Below are 21431 nucleotides of genomic sequence, written 5' to 3' on the forward strand. Positions count from 1 at the left end.
CTGTATATGGATTTCCATTTTGAAATAAATTTAGTAGCAGAGCTACTGCAAGCGATTTTTAGAGCTGCAAATCCATTTATCCTTTGCTGAAATTTCCGCGTCTTCAAGGAGAGAGCACGTCATGGTTGCTTAGCAAAGGCAGACGCCTCAGGGGCGCAACTGCACGAACGCTTTGGAAAGAAGGAGAAAGCGGCGCGCCTAGCGTTTTCCACGCGTTTTAGGCGCGATATGTGAATGGCCCCTAAGACTTTTATTTATGCAGATTTTCCAGTACAATGTTGTTTGCAAATGTTTAGTCGTAAAAGCTGATAAAATTGCTTTTTAACAGTTAACATTTAAAGCTTTACAAACATGTTCTGTGATCAGTTTGTCGTTTACCAGTTCATAATTCAGTCGTGCAGCCTAATTATGACTGAATGAGAGAGGTAAATGTTTAAAGATATTTGAAATGCACTTTTTTTCTAAGTATTCACTGCTCTTTTACTCTTTTTTTCTGGACAACCTTCTGATGGATTTTACTTTAAATTGTGAGTTCCATTCAGGTTTCATGCCATTGGCACTTTATTCGAAGGATTGTTTACAATTTCACAGCATAAGCTATAAAGCTGTTTCCCAGTAAATAATAAAATACAACGCACTGCAATCTTATTCTGTTTTATCCTTATTCTTCGTGAAAATATATTCTGAAAGATTCCTTAATAAGCTTTGTTCGGGATGTTAAACTACTTTAGGAGCTCTAAGGACTGCCATGGTGAAAACATTATTTGAAATCTCCTTGTGAAATTTGCTAGAGTATGGGTCAGTGTTTTGATTGCAGAAGAGTTCGACAAAGGATTACTAACACATATTAAAACAACTCCAGGTATATTTTTGATGAGGATATGACAATGCAAAATGGTTAAAATCTCTTAAAAATCTATGCTGAATGATAAAGACCCTTTATTAATAATTTACTTGGGGAAAAAACAAAAATATAAGTACATAAACCGATTAATCGATTAATCGTAAAAATAATCTACAGATTAATCGATTATCAAAATAATCGTTAGTTGCAGCCCTAGCTGACAACCTAAATGGGCATGCCTCCACGTGTACAATTAAAACAACAATAACATTATGATATAACATTGTAACATCTTTAAAAAACATTAAAAAATTCAGTGAGTTAATTTCAAAACGTAGGATCGTCTTAGGCTACAGTCTACTCATCAAACATTAAAAGAAGACCTTTACACAAAGGATCATATGCATGCTATTGTTATTAAACAGTAAATAAATATAAGGCCTGTGTGTGTGTGTGTGTGTGTGTGTGTGTGTGTGTGTGTGTGTGATATATATATCACACACACATAAGTGGTGGGAATATATTTTTTTAATCTAGATTATTCTCACTGTAACATTGTAACATCTTTAAAAAACATAAAAAAAATTCAGTGAGTTAATTTCAAAACGTAGGATCGTCTTAGGCTACAGTCTACTCATCAAACATTAAAAGAAGACCTTTACACAAAGGATCATATGCATGCTATTGTTATTAAACAGTAAATAAATATAAGGCCTATGTGTGTGTGTGTGTGTGTGTGATATATATATATCACACACACATAAGTGGTGGGAATATATTTTTTTAATCTAGATTATTCTCACTGTAATCTTGGAATTAATCTAGATTAATCTAGATTAAAATTGCTCATTTGAATTCTGCCGAAGGCATTCAGAATATGTGTGTTACTCAAATAAAATAATGACTAAAAGTAACATTAAGTCTTTGAGAAGGGGTTTCTCAAGACAGGTGGTGTATTAGACCAGGGGCTCATCTCCTGTTTCCAAAATGCATCACAAACTGCTTGAGAAAGCTGTAAACTATTTCCACATTGCACAAGGTGCAAACAACCGTATGGCGTGTGGTTTCTCAAATGTCCCTGTCAAATGTCGAGAGCGCATTATTGTAGCGTGAAAGTAGATTAATATAATGCGCGAGTGTGAATCTCTCTGCATGCGCGCGGGAACTGGGCACACGCTCTCAGATACACGTTGCTCTTGTAAGAATTTTCTCTGGGCTCGCTCCGAGAGTATGCCTGCACTTAAAATGTGTTCATTCTCACTTACTTTAAGCGAACAGGAGAGATTCGCGATTGCACTGAACATGTTTTAAGTGCAGGCATACTCTCTGAACGAGCCCAGAGAAAATTCTTACAAGAGCCATGTGTATCTGAGAGATTCGCGCTCATGCATATTTTCGTGGAAATCGGACAAACCGTCTAGGACAAGTTCGAAAAAGTAGGTTTTTCGAAAAATGTAAAATAGCGAAAAAACTAAACCTAGCGATTTTTGAATTTTGGGGTTCATTCGACTTGGCATAAGGAAAGCATTCAGAGGAAAATAGAATTTCCATTTTCTGGCTTACGGTTTAAAAGTTATTAGCATAGAAATATTGAAAGTTTGGACAAGTGGTGGTGCTAGAGAGTTGGAGTTAGAGACTTAAAATTTGCTATAGTTAATGGTGGGACTGTCCTCTATCAGTGTGCCAACTTATACAACTTTCCCGCAATCGGTTCTATGGGCTGCCATAGACTTGCGGCGGAAGAAGAAGAAGAAGCAGAATAATAAATATAGCTGCAAGCAGCAATAATGGGGCCAAGCACTACAGTCTAATCTCACTGTAATCAGCACAAACTGGGCTATAATAATATGTGAGCAGCCTGTATGTACATGATTGTGTTTGTGAGAAAAAAATTTTTTATGCGTGGTTAGTGTAAAAAGAAAAAGGTTTAATCCCTTGAATAATGCCATAAAACACATAAAGAACATTGGTTCCCGGGACTTTTGAGAACTGGAGCTTGTAGCCTAGAATTTTTCTGTCTAAATTATGTGAAAAACATCTTTTTTTCTCACTCACTGAAAACAATATCTTGATTTAAATTTTCTAAGACACTTTTTGTTTTTATAAGTCATATGCGAGTAGGCGTCAACTATCATGAATATCATTGTGATTTACACCTGAGAAGACAAAGGATCGCATAATGAGCCTTTCTGTCAAGTGTGTCACTGAGAGGGAAGAGTTACAAGAAAGAATGTGAAGACAAAATAGATCTATATCATTTTATGTTTGTAGTCTATTTAGAATATATTTAATTATCCCAAAAAATAATTGAATATTCACTTAAGAATGCAGATAAACAGTTTATTAGGAACAATCAGAGCTGACTTTCAAAGCTACATTTTTTGCATCATTACTCCAGTCACACAATCCTTCAGAAATCCTTTTAACAATCTGATTTTCTAAAAAAAAAAATATATATATATATATATTGTTATTATTATCATTATTATTATTATTAATGTTGAAAAAAGCTGAGAATATTTATTCAGGTTTTTTGGATAAATTGAAAAAACAGCATTGTTTGTTACATTTGTTACAGTTACATTTATTTTTTACATTTATATTATTACATCAAGCTTTTGAAGTAGTATATTGTCATTGAAACTTCATAATGTTTATTCAGGAATTATAGTTTGGAAAAAGTCTAACTAGTAAAATGTTTACACGTTATGTGAAAACTGGTACAAGTATATAAATAAATAAAAAGAGACTTACTAATTTTTATGATCTTTGCTGAATAAAGCGCTTCATTCTTTTTTTTCTGACAAAATCCAAATCTCAAATCCTAAGGTAATCCACATCACATCTTTTTGGGATGAATTATGTCTTATTCCTCTCATCGTGAAGCAAAGAGTTAAAAAAAAAAAATTTGAATTCTGTTGTGTGGGCATATTCAAGCCACGCGCTTCAGTGAAACATTATAATGTGAATAGGGCGTTCAGAGCGGGGGCATGGTTGCATTAGAAGATAATGAAGGAAAACTTGTTTAGTTTAAAAGTAGACATGTCAAGCTTTCTATGGATATATCATCATGTCTCTTCGTTGAGTATTCACTGAGTTACAGTTCATTTTAATGACGCGGTTGTAAATGAAGATCACCGCAGACCAAGGCTGCAGACAGCACACCTTGTTTGTTATCTTTATTTTATAAATGCACAAAGTTTTGTTGTTATTAAATCTGTATACAAAAAAGTAGACCCTTTACAAATTCGATTGGTGTATTGCTCTTATCTGTACGATCAAAATTGAAAGTGTAATTTAAGTTCCCTTCAGTCGGTCACGTTCTACATTATGTCAGAAAAAGACAGATGAATGGAATCTCGCCCGAGAGCCCAGTCATCTTCGAGTTCAATTCAATTCAATTCAAGTTTATTTGTATAGCGTTTTTTACAATACAAATCGTTACAAAGCAACTTTACAGAAAATTATGTTTCTACAATATTTAGTAGTAGCTTATGGTGGTGACTGTCAGTTTGTGCACGTTTGACAGGATTTTTAGAAAAATTAATACAAGATGTAGTCAGCCAGACGATGAACATTATTAATATAAGTAGGTTTATAGTAGGTTAAGTAGGTTTTTCGAAAAATGTAAAATAGCGAAAAAACTAAACCTAGCGATTTTTGAATTTTGGGGTTCATTCGACTTGGCATAAGGAAAGCATTCAGAGGAAAATAGAATTTCCATTTTCTGGCTTACGGTTTAAAAGTTATTAGCATAGAAATATTGAAAGTTTGGACAAGTGGTGGTGCTAGAGAGTTGGAGTTAGAGACTTAAAATTTGCTATAGTTAATGGTGGGACTGTCCTCTATCAGTGTGCCAACTTATACAACTTTCCCGCAATCGGTTCTATGGGCTGCCATAGACTTGCGGCGGAAGAAGAAGAAGAAGCAGAATAATAAATATAGCTGCAAGCAGCAATAATGGGGCCAAGCACTACAGTCTAATCTCACTGTAATCAGCACAAACTGGGCTATAATAATATGTGAGCAGCCTGTATGTACATGATTGTGTTTGTGAGAAAAAAAATTTTTATGCGTGGTTAGTGTAAAAAGAAAAAGGTTTAATCCCTTGAATAATGCCATAAAACACATAAAGAACATTGGTTCCCGGGACTTTTGAGAACTGGAGCTTGTAGCCTAGAATTTTTATGTCTAAATTATGTGAAAAACATCTTTTTTTTCTCACTCACTGAAAACAATAACAAGATGTAGTCAGCCAGACGATGAACATTATTAATATTATTAATTAATAATTATTATATGATGGTCAGCATCATCTCTTCTCAGGTGTTCTGGATCCAGACTGGAGCTTATGTAAATCCTAGTTAGGCAAAACATAGAAACAAAATAGAGACATCATAAGCATAGCTGCTGATCCAACAAAGTAATATTAGTGTAACCCAAGCTAATGAATAAGAATGCACATTTGATCAGATGCAACTACACTCACAATTTAAGAGATACAGTATTCAAATGCTTGGCGAAAGAGATGCGTAGAGCCCGACCGATATGGATTTTTGGGGGCCGATGCCGATGCCGATATTAACTTGAAAAGAGCCGATTTATAAGCCGATATTTTGATTTTGAAAATAAACTGGATATTAGACCCATTTCCTATAAGCTGCACTTACATAACATTCAATGGCAAAATATCTGCCTGTTCTATGTATGTGGGCTGTATAAACCATTTTCCAGAAGGGATTTATGTAAAAAAAAGCCTTAATTACGGTCTCAATCACTAAACAATTGCACATCAAAAGTCTGATTTTAAGTCTGATTTTAAACATTTAACACTTTTACTTTCTTCCAGTTGAAGCTGATTTTAACAGTCTGTGTGTGTACTGTAAATAAATTATAATACTAAAGTTAAAGTTAAAGTATTTGCAGAAGTAGTCCCACACTTTTGCTGCTACATCATTCACCTTTTTCAGCCATCTGTAGGGCAGAAAGAGAGACATAGAAAGAATAAGCATGTGTATTAATAATATCACCATGTATCATTACTCATGTCATCATTAGAATTATAATAATAATAAACAGGGATCTCCTACATAGGCAAAAATGAGAAATATATATATTTTTTTTTATTTGTCAAGCAATAGGTATTAACCTCCTTATATTTAACAATATTATTTCAACATTTTCCTGTTATGTCTGTAAAGCTGCTTTGAAACAATATGTAAGAAAAAAAAAGAAAAGAAAAAAGCGCTTGTTCAGCTCACATTTATTTACATGTCCCCTCTGATTTAATCATTTCTGACGCACCTACTGTAGTTACTGTAACTACACTATATTTGCTCTCACAGACACATTCACAACGGACCCGTATATCTTCTCCTCTTCTCTTTGTGCAGTCTGAATCAAAATGGTTAACGTTAGTGCCATGAACACACCGCTGTCAATTTTGAGAAGAACCACCTTCAAACAAGTTAATAGCAAGCATTTAAGGGGCCTGCTAAAAAGGAAGCTATATTAGCGTTAGAGTAACGTAACCAGCCTGAATTCACCAAATTGTTCCCTGGGCCTGAGGGTAGCCTCTTCTTCCTTGCTTCTCTCTTAATTCTCATCAGCAGGACTAGCGCTATCGCTCGCTTCTTACAACGGGACAGATACATGTTTGCTGCTGACCGAAAAGAGGAACAACAGACTATGAAAGAGCTCCCGCTAAAAGTTTTTAAAACTCCGCCTACGCCATAGCGCAGAGCAGGGCAAATCGCGTTGTATCTGAAGGGCAACGCTAAACCCAGCGGCCAAGCGCTGTGCATACCGCGTCCTGTGTGAAAGGCCCATTACACGGTCATTATGTGGGAAACACACCGCAATAGAATAAGCACTAAACGCTAACTTTATAGTTCGACCTCTTATTAACGTTCGCGCTCTTCCACTGATAAACATGGTATTAGCTTTGTGGCTAATCTAATATAGCAATGCATTAGCGGCTGTAAGTGATGTTACAGAATATTTAGAAGTGATAATGATAGGACCGTTAACTAGAACTACCACACCGTTTTTATATACAGTGTATGAACTAAATCTACAATAATTTCACATGACGAACGACAGACTCACCTGGGTGGCTTGGCTGATCGCTTTCTTCTTTTTGGATTTCTGGCGCTGTTGCAACTCTGGAGCTGCAGACCGCCCTCTGGTGGGCAAACTATGCAACACTCATAACATGAGTGAAGAATATGAGACTGTTTCTCATGTTTCATCGGCCGTTATAAACGCCGATGCCGATTTAAATGCAATTAGCTCATATCGGCCGATAATATCGGCCGGCCGATATATCGGTCGGGCTCTAGTTTTTAATCTAGATTTAAACAGAGAGAGTGTGTCTGAATATTATCAGGAAGGCTATTCCAGAGTTTGGGAGCCAAATGTGAGAAAGCTCTACGTCCTTTAGTGGACTTTGCTATCCTAGGAACTACCAAAAGTCCAGCGTTTTGTGACATTAAGGAGCGTGATGGGTTGTAGCGTGGTAGAAGACTAGTTAGGTACGCAGGAGCTAAACCATTTAGGGCCTTATAAGTAAGTAATGATAATTTGTAACTGATACGGAACTTAATAGGTACCAGTGCAGAGACTGTAAAATTGGGGCAATATGATCATATTTTCTTGACCTGGTAAGGACTCTAGCTGCTGCATTTTTGACTACCTGTAGCTTGTTTATTGAAGAAGCAGGTCAACCACCTAGAAGTGCATTACAATAGTCCAGTCTAGAGGTCATAAATGCATGAACTAGCTTTTCTGCATCAGAAACAGATAACATGTTTCGTAGCTTGGCAATGTTTCTAAGATGGAAGAATGCAGTTTTTGTAACATGGGAAATATGATTTTCAAAAGACAAATTGCTGTCTAATATAACACCCAGATTTTTGACTGTAGAGGAAGTAACAGTACATCCGTCTAGTTGCAGATTGTAATCTACAAGATTCTGTGTAGTGTTTTTTGGTCCAATAATTAATATCTGTCTTATCCGAATTTAATTGGAGAAAATTATTTGTCATCCAATCTTTTACATTTTTAACACACTCTGTTAGCTTAGATAATTGAGAAGTTTCATCTGGTCTCGTTGAGATATTTAGCTGAGTATCATCAGCATAACAGTGGAAGCTAATTCCGTATTTTCTAATAATATTACCAAGGGGCAACATGTATATTGAAAATAAAAAGGGGACCTAGGACAGATCCTTGTGGCACTCCATATTTTACTGATGATAAATGAGACGGACAGGTAGGATCTAAACCATCTTAGAGCCTGCCCTTGAATACCTGTATAGTTTTGTAATCTATCTATGAGTATGTCATGATCTATGGTGTCGAACGCAGCACTAAGATCAAGTAAGACTAGAAATGAGATGCAGCCTTGATCTGACGCAAGAAGCAGGTCATTTGTAATTTTAACAAGTGCAGTTTCTGTGCTATGGTGGGGCCTGAAACCTGACTGAAATTCTTCATACAGATCATTTTTGTGCCAGAAGGTGCTTTTTAGTAATTTAGTGGGTACAGGATCTAATAAACATGTTGTTGGTTTAGATACAGTGATAAGTTTATTTAGTTCTTCCTGTCCTGTGGTTGTAAACCACTGCAGTTTATCTTTGGGTGCGATGGATGAAACTGAAGTGTTAGACGCTGTAGAATCTACATTCGCTATTGTATTTCTAATGTTATCTATTTTATCAGTGAAGAAATTCATAAAGTCAGTACTATTTAACGTTGGTGGAATATTTGAATCAGGTGACATCTGGTAATTTGTTAATTTAGCCACTGTGCTAAATAAAAACCTTGGATTGTTTTGGTTATTTTCAATGAGTTTGTGTATATGCTCTGCCCTAGCAGTTTTTAGAGCCTGTCTATAGCTGGACATACTTCCAAGTTAGTTTTTCTCCATTTGCGTTCAAGACTATGAGTTACTTTCTTGAGAGAGTGAGTATTACTGTTATACCATGGCACAGTACGTTTTTCTCTAACCTTTTTCAATTTGATGGGGGCAACAGCTTCTAATGTATTAGAGACAATAGTGCCCATGTTGTCAGTCATTTCGTCTAATTCATGTGTATTTTTGGGTACAAATAGCAATTGAGATAGATCAGGCAGGTTATTTTCGAGTGGTTACAAAACGAGCCAATGGTATGCCAAGTACCTTGGTCTGTGGAATTTGCATCGCGAGCTCCGCACCGCAGAGCGGGTATATAAGGAGCAGCGCAAGCAACTTGCATTCAAGCTTTCGCTTCGGAGCCAAGCACATCATTTGCTGCTTCACCGGAGTGTTACAAGCGAATCAACTGGTGTTGGTGTGATAGCGCGATTCTTCGGTTCATTCATGTTTCTGGATGCGGTCGATATATCGCTACTCATGATGACCACGATCGCTGTGTCATGTGTCTGGGCTTTCAGCACGCTAAGACTGTGTTTGTGGATGGCTCATGTTCTCATTGTGGGAACATGACCATCTCGGCGTTAAGATCGAGACTTGATTACCTTAAAAGGTATAGAGTCCCCTCTGCCACATCCCATTCTAGCTCCTCTTCTCGTAAGAGGGCAACTTCGGCTGGTGGCCAAGGTGATCTGAGGGTTACCGTGTGTGATCTGAGGGTTACCGTGTGGGCTTCCCCGACGAGCTAGCCACACCCCCCTCACAAACGCTGCAGCCGGTTGAGTTTCCGTATGAGTTTGATGGACCCTCTCAGGCTCCTGACATCTCATTCAGGGCTTGAGAGGAAGACCTTATGTCGATCGCCGCATCACAGGGCGGGCTTGAGTCCTCGGGTGATGAGGATTTGGCTAAGTTGCCTCCCTCAGGAGTGCCAGTGTTGCCCGAGTCCGATTCCGAGCTGACGGCCGTGCTTTCCCGGGCAGCTGAGAGTATCAGGCTTGAGTGAAATCCTCCACCCTCTCCCGAGTGCTTAAGGCTGGATGATTGGTTCCTAGGGGCTGCTTGTGCTGATTGCCAGCACCCCCCGCTGGTTCCTTTCTTTCCGGAAATGCAGCAGGAAGTGACCGGTTCATGGAAGGCACCTTGAATTGCCCAAAACTGTTCTGGTACTTCCACCTTCACTGCCCTTGATGGCGGAGCGGCCAAGGGGTATGCTGGGATTCCCCCAGTGGAGCATTCTATTGCACTCCAACTGTGTCCGCAGAGCGCCTCCGCATGGCGTGGTGTTCCCAAGCTCCCCTCCAAGGCCTTTAAGTTCTCATCCACGCTTCTTGCCAAGGCTTACAGAACTGCAGGCCAGGCCGCTTCTGGCCTGCACGCCATGGCCACTCTTCAGGTCTACCAGGCCAAGGTGCTCAAAGAGCTGGACGGGGGCAGTGTTGACCCAGGGGTTTTGCAGAGGAGCGCCACCTATGGCTGAACCTGGCAGACATGAGGGAGTCTGATCGGACTCAGCTCCTCAACTCCCCGGTCTCCCAGGATGGCCTCTTCGGCGATGTGGTAGAGAGTTTTGCCCAGCAGGTCTCTGCCGACCAGAAGCAGTCTGAGGCCATCAGACACATCCTGCCCCGGCGGCCCCCTGCTGCCTCCACACTGCCACCGGCACAGCCGCCTCAGCCTGCTCATCGCGAGGGCGCCCCCCTGCGGTCTCCTCCACTCCCGCTCAGCCACAGCAGCAGCCTTCACACCGGCCGCAGAAGGGCGGCGCACCCTGTCTCTGCCCCTAAACCTGCCAAACGTCAGGCCAAGCGGCGTTCCTGAGATGGGCGACCCAGAGTTGGATACGTCACCTCGTCAGGAGATGGTAGCAGGACCACTCCTTCCCCTGGAGGAGGGCTGGGGGAGAATCCTTTGTTCTCTTTTTCTTTTTGTTCCACCAATGGCCTCGCGGCCAGTGGTACCCAAACCTTTACTAAAAGAGCTGTTTCCTCTACCTCCGGGTCCCAAGAGGCTGCGAACAACAGTTGGCGCCTCCCATGCCGGGGCTGTCTGCTCCACCTCGCTGCCCCACCGTGGGTACGCCTGTAGTTCCCTTGACCCCGCTGGTTTCTGAGAGCCTGGCTAGAGCTCCTCAGGCCATCCCACTGGCTCATCCGAATGATCAGGCTCGGCTACGTGATTCAGTTCGCCCGGCGTCCCCCCAGGTTTCGGGGGGTTCACGCGATGATGGTGGGCAAAGATGCTCCTTTCATGCACGCGGAGGTTGCAACCCTGCTGGCAAAGGGCGCGATAGAGCCGGTCCCTCCAGCCGACATGAAGTCCGGCTTTTACAGCCCCTACTTCATAGTACCCAAGAAAGCAGGTGGGTTAAGGCCAATCCTGGACTTGCGTGCCTTGAACCTAGCTCTTCACAGAATTTTGTTTAAGTTGCTAACGCCCAATCGCATTTTTGAATGCATTCATCTGTTGGATTGGTTTGCGGCAATCGATCTGAAGGACGTGTACTTTCATGTCTCCACTCTTCCTTGACACAGACCATTTCTTCAGTTTGCTTTCGAGGGGCAGGTATTTCAGTCCAAGGTTCTCTTGACCCTTGCTCCCCGTGTCTTTACGAAAGTCACGAAGGGAGCCCTTGCTTCTCTCAGGGAATGAGGTGTCTGTATCCTCAACTACCTCGAAGACTGGCTGATTCTAGCTCACTCTCGAGCGCGGCTGTGTGAGTACAGGGATCTGGTGCTCAGACACCTCGCCCGGCTGGGTCTTCAGGTCAACTGGGAAAAGAGCAAACTCTCCCCTGTGCAGAATAGACCCGGTCGCGATGTTCACGTGGCTTACAAACAACCAAGTCCCGAGATGAGCATGACAACAGGGCACGCTCCGAGTGACCGTCACTCAGGCCTGCCTCCAAACCTTCAACCAGTGGTTGGACCTCTCGTTTCTACAGGCTGACGTTCCCCTAGAACCTGTGTCCACAGATGTTGTTATGTCAACAGATGCTTCTGCCACTGGCTGGGGTGCCATGTGCAACAGGCATGCTGTGTTAGGCTCCTGGACGTGACCCCGACTTCAGTGGCATGTCAATTGCCTCGAGTTGCTAGCAGTACGGCTTGCACTGCACTGCTTCGGGGCACTGCTAAAGGACAAGCACGTTCTGGTCCGTATGGACAACACTGCGACAGTAGCGTACATCAACCGTCAGGGCAGTCTACACTCCCGCCGCATGTCACAACTCGCTCGACATCTCCTCTTGTGGAGTCAGAAGCATCTGAGGTCACTTCGTGCCATTCACATCCCGGTCAGGCTCAATCGTGCAGCCGACGAGCTCTCACTGCAGCAGTCTCGCCCCGGGGAATGGAGACTGCACCCCCAGTCGGTTCAGCTTATTTGGGAATGCTTCGGAGATGCTCAGGTAGACCTGTTTGCCTCGCCAGAAAATTCCCACTGCCAGTTGTTTTACTCCCTGACTGAGGGCACCCTTGGCATGGATGTGCTGGCAGCCCCTAACTGGCCAATTCCTCTGAGGAAAGACCTTCTTTCTCGGAGACAGGGCACCCTCTGGCACCCACGCCCTGATCCTTGGAACCTACATGTGTGGGTTCTGGACGGGTCACGGAAGGTTTAGGTACCTTGCCACATCAGGTGGTAGCTACCATCACTTCAGTTACAGCGGTGGCCACCAGACACGCCTATGCTTTGAAGTGGAACCTCTTTGTCACTTGGTGTTGTTCACGTAGTGATGACCCCTGGAAATGCCCGATCGGGTCAGTGCTTTCCTTTCTTCAGGAAGGGTTGGAACGAAGGCTGTCTCCTTCCACCCTGAAGGTCTATGTTGCCACCATTTTGGCTCACCAAGACCCTGTTGAAAGTAAGTCTTTTGGGAAGCATGATCTGATCATCAGGTTCCTGAGAGGGGGCCAGGAGGCTCAATCCGCCTCACCCTCAGCAAGTCCCCTCTTGGGACCTTGCAGTGGTTCTGTCGGCACTGCAGAGGGCTCACTTCAAACCCTTGCTCTCAGTAGAGCTAAAGTTTCTATCATTGAAAACTGGGTACGTGCCCAAAGTTCCTTTTTAGGGATCTCCTTTTAGGAATCAGGTGGTGAACTTGCAAGTGCTGCCCCTGGAGGAGGCAGACCCAGCCCTGTCACTGCTCTGTCCAGTACGTACGCTCCGCACTTACCTAGACAGAACTCAGTGCTTTAGGACCTCAGACCAGCTCTTTGTCTGTTACGGAGGCCAGCAGAAGGGAAAGGCTGTCTCCTAGCAGAGGTTTTCCCAATGGATAGTGGATGCTATTGTCCTGGCTTATCAGGCTCAAGACCTGCCATTCCCCCTAGGGGTGAGAGCTCACTCAACTAGGAGTGTAGCTTCCTCCTGGGCACTGGCGCATGGCGCCTCACTAACAGACATCTGTAGAGCTGCGCATTCTAACACATTCGTGAGATTTTATAATCTCTGTGTAGAGCCCGTGTCCTCTTGGGTACTCGCCCCTTCGGGCCAGTAAGGACCTGATCAGTGTCAGTCCGCTTGCTGCACCGTGCCATTCCACGGACTGGATGCATGCGCTATTCCCCTCAGGTAAGTTCCTCAGTCAGAACCCTGGGTTCCTCCAGCACTGTTGATGTCCAGCTCTTGCGTACATGCCCTTTGGTCAGCCCTGTGTGGGACTAGGTGCCTCCATGTGTTGTGATTCCCCTTTGTCCACAGTAAGTCACTTTGTAGCATGTGTATTTCTCTTGGCAAGCCCCTTGCCAGCTCTGTTGTTGAAACTTCCACCCTGCAGGCTGGGTACCTCAGAGTTCATGTGTATCACCACCTTGGATCGTTACCTGCCTTTTTAAGTCCTCCTACGAGCAGGCAGCCTGCTAGCATACATCCAGCTGGAATATGTTATCCAGTGTATTCTGTGTCAGCTATAGGCCCTCACTCGTGCTGGCCTCACGACAGGGTGCTATCTCTCTCACGGGTCACTGGAAGACAGCCATGTGGCATTTTGTAAGGGACCCCATTCGTTAGTCTCTTTCTGACGTAATGTAGAATGTTACGGACTGAAAGGGAACGTCTTGGTTACGTATGTAACCCACGTTCCCTGAAGGATGGAACGGAGATGTTACGTCTCCTTGCCACATCGCTCTTCCGCTGAACGGCCGGGTCACTGGCTCGGCTCCTCAGCGAAGACTTGAATGCGAGTTGCTCGCGCTGCTCCTTATATACCCGCTCTGCGGGGCGGAGCTCCTGATGCAAATTCCGCAGACCACGGTACTCGGCGTACCACTTGTTCATTTTTTAACCACTCGAAGGTGATTGGTCTCTCGGGCAAGATCCCATTCGTCAGTCTCTTTCTGACATAACATCTCCGTTCCCTCCTTCAGGGAATGAGGGTTACATAGGTAACCGAGATATTCTTTTCCGGGTTATCAGGAGCAAATGCTTAATCACGCATATACGTGGGGATCGACTCCAGAGGGTTAATAATATATATATATATATATATATATATATATATATATATATATATATATATATATATATATATATATATAGTATCTGTATTTCAGCAAATGGAATGATTTTTGGTGACAAATCGTATTTTGACACATATTTGGGGAAAATGCTTTGAAAATTAACTTAACAATACACTGTGGGCAAATTCACTACCATTTCGTTATGTTCGTGGATGAAAACATCCACTAAATTAAACTGCTGTAAAAATGAGATAAATATTTTTTTCTATTTTTCTTTTGCATAAATCTATTAATCAACCTCAGTCCTGATCAAAACTACCAAATGTTAAAATAAATCCAAGATTTTAACTCTTTAATTACCAGGTTCATAAATGATGTCGCTGATTTGGGAAAACAGAAAAAACACACAAAATGACATTTTCAATATAAAAAGTGATTGTGGACTGGATAATTTGTAACCTTTTTCACAGATTAGTAACATCATTGGCTTTGATGCATTATTAGTTTTTGTGCAGCATTAGATTAAAAGTTTTTCTCCCGCATTTATGGTTTGTGGCTGTTTTTGCCCCATTGACTTCAATTATAATGACATTTTTTGATTGCAAAGCCATGACACCATAAAATCATGAATTCTTGATTGTTTGTGGTTTTCCCTGTTTGGAAGAGGTAAAATATTACATTTTTTACAGTTGATCACTAGGTGGGACCATTAACCCTTTAGATAGGCCTGTGTAAAAAAAAAAAGGCTTAGTTTCTGGCTTGTATATGGAGATATATGGAGTATAATAGTAAATTATATGTGTGTGTGTGTGTGAGAGAGAGAGAGAAAGAAAGAAAAAGAGAGAGTGTTAGAGAGACCTTTGTGCACTTACCATGAATGAATCTGAAAACATCCAAATATGCACCTCATGCTCTCAGAGCTACATGGAGTAAACAATAAAAAAAGAAGTGTGTTTATGCACCTGCTGCCTTTTGATGGTGAAAAGTACGGATGGCCTACAAATGATCGCCAAGACGGGTACTGTTGACATAATTCTGTGTGTATTTTGTCTGTTCAAACATGAGGAGATGTAAAAGATGAATCTTGGTGATCGCGCACCGTCTGAAACTTGTCTCTTTGCACGCATGCAGCAGTACTAAAGAGATGCTGTGCACTTCAGGTGTGAGTCAGGCAGCAAGATAAGAAGGAAAAGAGTTGTTTTCTGCAACTAATTGCACTTAACTTTTTTAACATCAAGTAATTCTCTGTTATATGCGTCAAACTAAAACCTTTTGCAACTATTTGATTTAAGTAGTCTATTATTAAAATGATTCTGATATTGCACCCCTTTGCGATATGCATATTTTGATATTTATATCTGCGATATTTCGATAATTTCGCTATATTGTGCAGCCCTAGTTTTTTTGACAGGCTTTGATATTTGTGTTACTAATACCATTTTAATATCAGTTTACGTTGTATTTAGGACAAACATGCAGTCTAGATTAAAAACCTGATAAACTCATTAATTAGGGGTGATCGGCCGATCGTTAATGCACATCTCGTCAGTAAAGCCGGTTCTCTAATCAGCGGTAAATTCCATGATTTCACATAGAGCAGCTGTTACGACACAAAGCCGTTGTTAACTGAGAAGATGCGCAAATAAATGCTGAAAATGAACGTAGATTTGCACAGCTTCTCAGTTACCAATGGCTCTGTGTAGTAACAGCTGCTCTATGTGAAATCATACACCTGAGGGAATTTACCGCTGATTAGAGAACTTGATACTGACGAGATGCGCATAACGATCGGCGCAACACTAACATTAATATGGCTGTTTGTTTTGTTCTCTTCACAGGCTATGTGGCTGTAATCTCACTGTTCAGTCCTGTGAAAGTTTATCATTAGCTCTACAATCCCCAACCTCCCGTCTGAGAGAGCTGGACCTGAGCAACAATGACCTGAAGGATTCTGGAGTGAAGCTTATATCTGATGGACTGAAGAGTTCACACTCTCAGCTGGAGATACTGAGGTTTGGTTTCAAACACTTTCATTGACCCCCCCCCCCCCCCCCCGCCATTTAATTTATAATTGAAAATAATATTGCTAAGATTGATTCTGTGTGTGCAAATGCTGTGTTTTTCTCGTTCAGATTTTCCATATGTAATCTCACTACTCATTCTTGTGAGAGTTTGTCATCAGTTTTACAATCCTCAAACTCCTGTCTGAAAGAGCTGGACTTGAGCAACAACGACCTGACGGATTCTGGAGTGAAGCTTATTTCTGATGGACTGAAGAGTTCACACTGTCAGCTGGAGATACTGAGGTTTGGTTTCAAACACTTTCATTGACCCCCCCCCATTTAATTAATAATTGAAAATAATATTGCTAAGATTGATTCTGTGTATGCAAATGATGTGTTTTTCTTGTTCAGATTTTCCATATGTAATCTCACTACTCATTCTTGTGAGAGTTTGTCATCAGTTTTACAATCCTCAAACTCCTGTCTAAAAGAGCTGGATCTGACTAATAATGACCTGGAAGATTTAGGAGTGAAGCTGCTTTCTGATGGACTGAAGATAAACTGTAACCTGGAAATACTGAGGTAAACCGTTTTCCATAAAATAATTAACATGCCACCACATTTTGTTTGAGAGAAAAGCATGACACTGTATTCGTTACCACACAAGAAAATCATGTCTCAGAGTGAAATATTGTTTCACACAAACACACACAAAAATTGCACCAAACATCTTACCAAATCTGTAATGAGAATTGTTATGAATCTGTTGCAACAAGAAGCTTTACAGTTTCTCATGATTTTTCAAAAAATAAAAAAAAATTATATATATTATATACATTAGGAGGAAAGCTAAATGGGCTTTACCGCCGCACATACCGCCGCAGTGGTGCCGCGGCATTAACTGAATTCAGTTGCGTGTTAAAATAATTCGCTTAACTACCGCCAGGTGGCGCAAAGGGACGAATTTTGAACTGACTGTAATAATAAAATGACGGTTTGTAAACTAAGATGAAAGGACAAGTAAAACATCAATAGCATTATATTATAACATTTTAACATCCTTAAAAACCATTATAAAATTTAAAGTAAGAGTTAATTTAAAAACGTGGGATAGTCTTAGGCTACAGTAAAAATGTAAAAGAAAGACCTTTACACAAAGTCTTACTGCATGGTACTGCATAATATATATATATATATATATATATATATATATGAACAAACCAGAATAAAAATATAAAATGTTCTATTCCATGTGTGTGTTCCTATATAAATAGATAGATAGATAGATAGATAGATAGATAGATAGATAGATAGATAGATACATACATAGATAGGAACACACACACACGGATTAAAAAATATATATTTTCATTCTGGTTTGCTCTTAGCAAAAATAAATAAATAAAATCTTTCAAGTTCCATATGAGGAACGAAATGAGAATGGTCCAGCATTAAGACCGCACTAACAGCAATAATTCTTATTAACTGCTATTGTTCTTGTGCACATATTCATTGTAAACAGCGCAGTTAAGCATGAGCAGCGGTCTACTGTGGCATATTTTTGCTCATTATAATATTTTTCCGTCGATACTGAAACACACTTGAACCACAAAGCCTATTTTACCTAATGAATAATAGTTTAGCTGCAAATACGCAACATCACGAATATGGAAACATTTGGATGTGTCCAGAATGAGAGAGGTAAACCCAACAGGTAACCTAAGTGGATATACTGTATATCAGTTTATTTTATTTACTTATTTATTTCGTGTTTATTCAATTTTTTTTCATTGCTTACGAAAATTTTAGAATAAAAAAATCCTCCTACTCCCTAAAAATTCTCTTCACATTCACTTGTGCGCTCTTGCGCAATACCTTCCTCTCGCGTTGCTCAATTGTGGGCGACGTTAAAGTGTTTGATATAAAGGTTGCTGTCCCATTTTATACATGAATTGTTAATTTAAAAAAAGATCTAATTATTCTGTTAGTTTCATGGTAACATGCAATCAAGGTCTTCTGTTATTTAGGCTATATTTAATATTCACTGTGGCATTTTCACCCGTTTAAACTTAAAATTCCATGAGATTTTAAATTCAGATTAATAGTATTAAAAATTCAGATTTAAACAAGTATAAAAACACATTAAATTGCTTAAATTATTTATATAAGCCTAAGTTAAAGTAGCCAACCTTAAAAATGTGTTGTCATGACTTTTTGTGACTATTTTTTTACAGTCTGATAACGAGCTGTATTCGTTTTCCTTTTTTTATTATTATTTTTGTTTTAGTTTATTGAAAATAAATTGGCTAAAATAGAAGCAGACACGTTTAAATTAAAACAACCACAAAAACATGACTAGTCTTGAGGGAAATAAAGGTTTTATTATTTTTATAAATGTTTTTTATAACTCTCACAGACGAACGTCTTAATATGATCGCACATTAGAAATGTTTGGTGAGATAAAATGTGCACGATAACATTAAGCAAATATCTTTGCCATCGTCACTCTTTATTATTAAGCAGGAGTTTATGTACAGTTAATGCGTGTGCGTGCGCCGCGCTCGTTGTGGTGTGTGTGTGTGTGACTGACAGACAGCCTCCGCGGCGTGCATTAGAGATCTCGCAGATCTCACAGACAAACGTCTTAATATAATCGCACATTAGAAATGTTTGATGAGATAAGATGTGCACGATAACATTATTAAGCAAAAATACATAGTGCATTATTTTTTTCCCCTTGTTCCAGTACCGACAGCAGAGCCGATAGCGTCAGATCTTACTGATACGGTCTTTCATAATTTAGCCCCGGGGCCAGTTTAATACCGGGTTTCGGTACACCTCCCTACTTATACCTGACTTATATTTTTTCCTCTCACAAACTCTGATTTATTTTTTAGCGTGTTAAAAAAAAAAAAAAACATGCAGCAAACAGAGAATAGGTGATGAATCCATTAAAATGCAACTATAGATGACTTATATATTTTTTCCTCTGACAAACTTTATTTTTTATAAATAATAATAAAGAAGACATGCAGCAAATGAAAATAGGCGATTAATCCGTTAAAATTGTATACTTCAGAGCAGAGCCAGGGCCTAATATAGGCTATCCAGGTTTTTTTTTTTTTTTTCTCATTGCATCTGAAAATGACTTGATCAGCCTCCCACGATGCTCAGCTGTGGACGATTTAAAAATGTTTGATATAAAGGTTGCTGTCCCATTTTATACAGGAATTGTTCATGTAAAAAAAATTGAATTATATTGTTAGTTCTAATTATATTATCAACTCAAGTTCATTTAGATTATTTAACATGCCCTGTGACATTTTATCCTTTTTTACTTATAAACTCCTTGAGAATTTAAAGTTAGTTTAATAGTATTTAAATTCAAGTTTAAAAATAGGTTTCAACTGCTAAATACCAACAACCATACTGCATGTGAATAAATAAAATGCATACTTTTTATAACATTTCATTATTCATAAAATGCATAACGTTTCTGGTGTTTGGATTCAGACTCCGATTGGACCTTTGGCTTGTCAGTCTTTAGAGTGTCATAACCGGACACCGCCACATCGTGTCACATGCTTCCTGCACACTTCCTGGTAGTTATCTGACCAAAACAACAGTGATACACCTCTGTACACACGAAATATCCGAATAATAAACCCGCGATTACGATAGTAAAGCTTGGTATGAGATTTTCTTGAGATCTGGGGCGTTTTTATAAAAAAAATCGAAAATGTACATCTGAAATGCTAACTTGTGCAGTGATGAAAAAGGCTATAAATAGCATATTTTTACAACAGTAAACGACCAAATTCCACCCCTGATCGCTAAAGGAAGTTATTACAAACACTCGATCAGGGTTTAAAGTGAGTTTTAAGTAAAAGTGTACTAATAATTTCATAAATTGTCTGATGTAGCTTGATGCTAACGTTCGCTCTAATGCTACTAATAGCAGGTGCATTTCTTCTTCATAATGAATTTTTGTCACAATAATTCACGTAATGTCATAACAAAATGTTTTGTTGTATTTTTATAGTAAGACTTTTGATAAATAAGGGCTAAATGCATACTGAGACTGAAGTGAGATCGCTGCTTTGTGTCTTTGTAAAGCCTGAAAAACCACAATAAAGGCTAATAAAGGTGGAATAAAAACAAAAGAATAATGATAAAAGAATAATGCGGATAATGTGTCATACCTGGCGGAGGTGTGAAAGACTCGTTTGGTGAGAACAATACAACAATGAATCGGGGAGTTTTGCAAAGCCAACACACAAAATACACAGGAGAGTTTACATGTGAGATCTTACAGAAATGACAAGTGCCATAAATCAATCTGATTAGCTTTTCTCTAAAAACACACATGACATGGCCTTAGAAAATATTTCATAAAAATATTTCATATTTCATTTTTCTAGTTCTAGTCGTTCATTTGTTATATTCAACTAATCAGAGGTTTATATTAAATTTACATAATCAAATCTTAATATATTCTGCGCTCAAGCACATGCATTAAGTTTGCCACAAAGTACATGCAGAAGTAGCCTAATAATTGTGAAAAATGAGACATTTTAATTATTTATTAATAAACAAATGTTTTCTTGTCTCCTGCAAGATGAAATTCACAGTGCTGGCTCTGTCCGACAGAGAAATGCAACATTCACAGATTGTTGAATGTTAAATATTAATGCGTCCTTGTCATTAATGCCAATTAATAATTTTTGCACAAATACTTGCATATGAATATTAATTCACATTTTGCATTACAACGAAAATTATTTTTTACATGCAATTATCCAAAATGAAACCAAACAAGATTTGTAATGAAGATAAAATAAATAAGAATAAAAGCTCAACCCTCCGCCACGAGTCTGACAGAGACACACCGCCGAGCAAAGGATGAGCTGAGCGGTGTGATTCTGACTGGAGCCTCCATCACGAGTACAATTCATGCAAACAGCCGTAATATAACTGCATATTCAGCAAGATTTCATGTTAAACATATTTAGCTATGGCTTGATCAGGTTATAATGACTGCAATAGTTGAGCAGGATGTTAAAGGCTATATGAGTTTGTTTCTTTTACTGATTATTTTCAGGTTAAAGCATGATTTAAACAGATAAAGCACATTCACACGCAATCGCTTTAGCAATAATGCATTCAAACAAATGTAATCTTACAGTGCTATCAGTAGGCTATTTGAT

General features: G+C 39.7%; 1 protein-coding gene across 1 annotated transcript in view; it reads left to right on the forward strand.

Annotated features, from left to right (window-relative positions):
* The window catches only part of LOC113078417 (NACHT, LRR and PYD domains-containing protein 3-like), a 62022-nt gene extending 45095 nt beyond the window's left edge, over positions 1–16927 (forward strand). The window contains exons 7-9 of the mRNA XM_026250747.1: positions 16060–16233; positions 16354–16527; positions 16636–16927. Coding sequence (XP_026106532.1) covers positions 16060–16233; positions 16354–16527; positions 16636–16810 — 523 coding nt within the window. The 3' untranslated portion in view covers positions 16811–16927. The remainder of the gene's footprint in view (positions 1–16059; positions 16234–16353; positions 16528–16635) is intronic.
* The last annotated feature ends 4504 nt before the right edge of the window (positions 16928–21431 follow it).

The sequence above is a fragment of the Carassius auratus genome, unplaced genomic scaffold, assembly GCF_003368295.1.
Source record: "Carassius auratus strain Wakin unplaced genomic scaffold, ASM336829v1 scaf_tig00025698, whole genome shotgun sequence".
In the NCBI taxonomy this organism is placed as follows: Eukaryota; Metazoa; Chordata; class Actinopteri; order Cypriniformes; family Cyprinidae; genus Carassius; species Carassius auratus.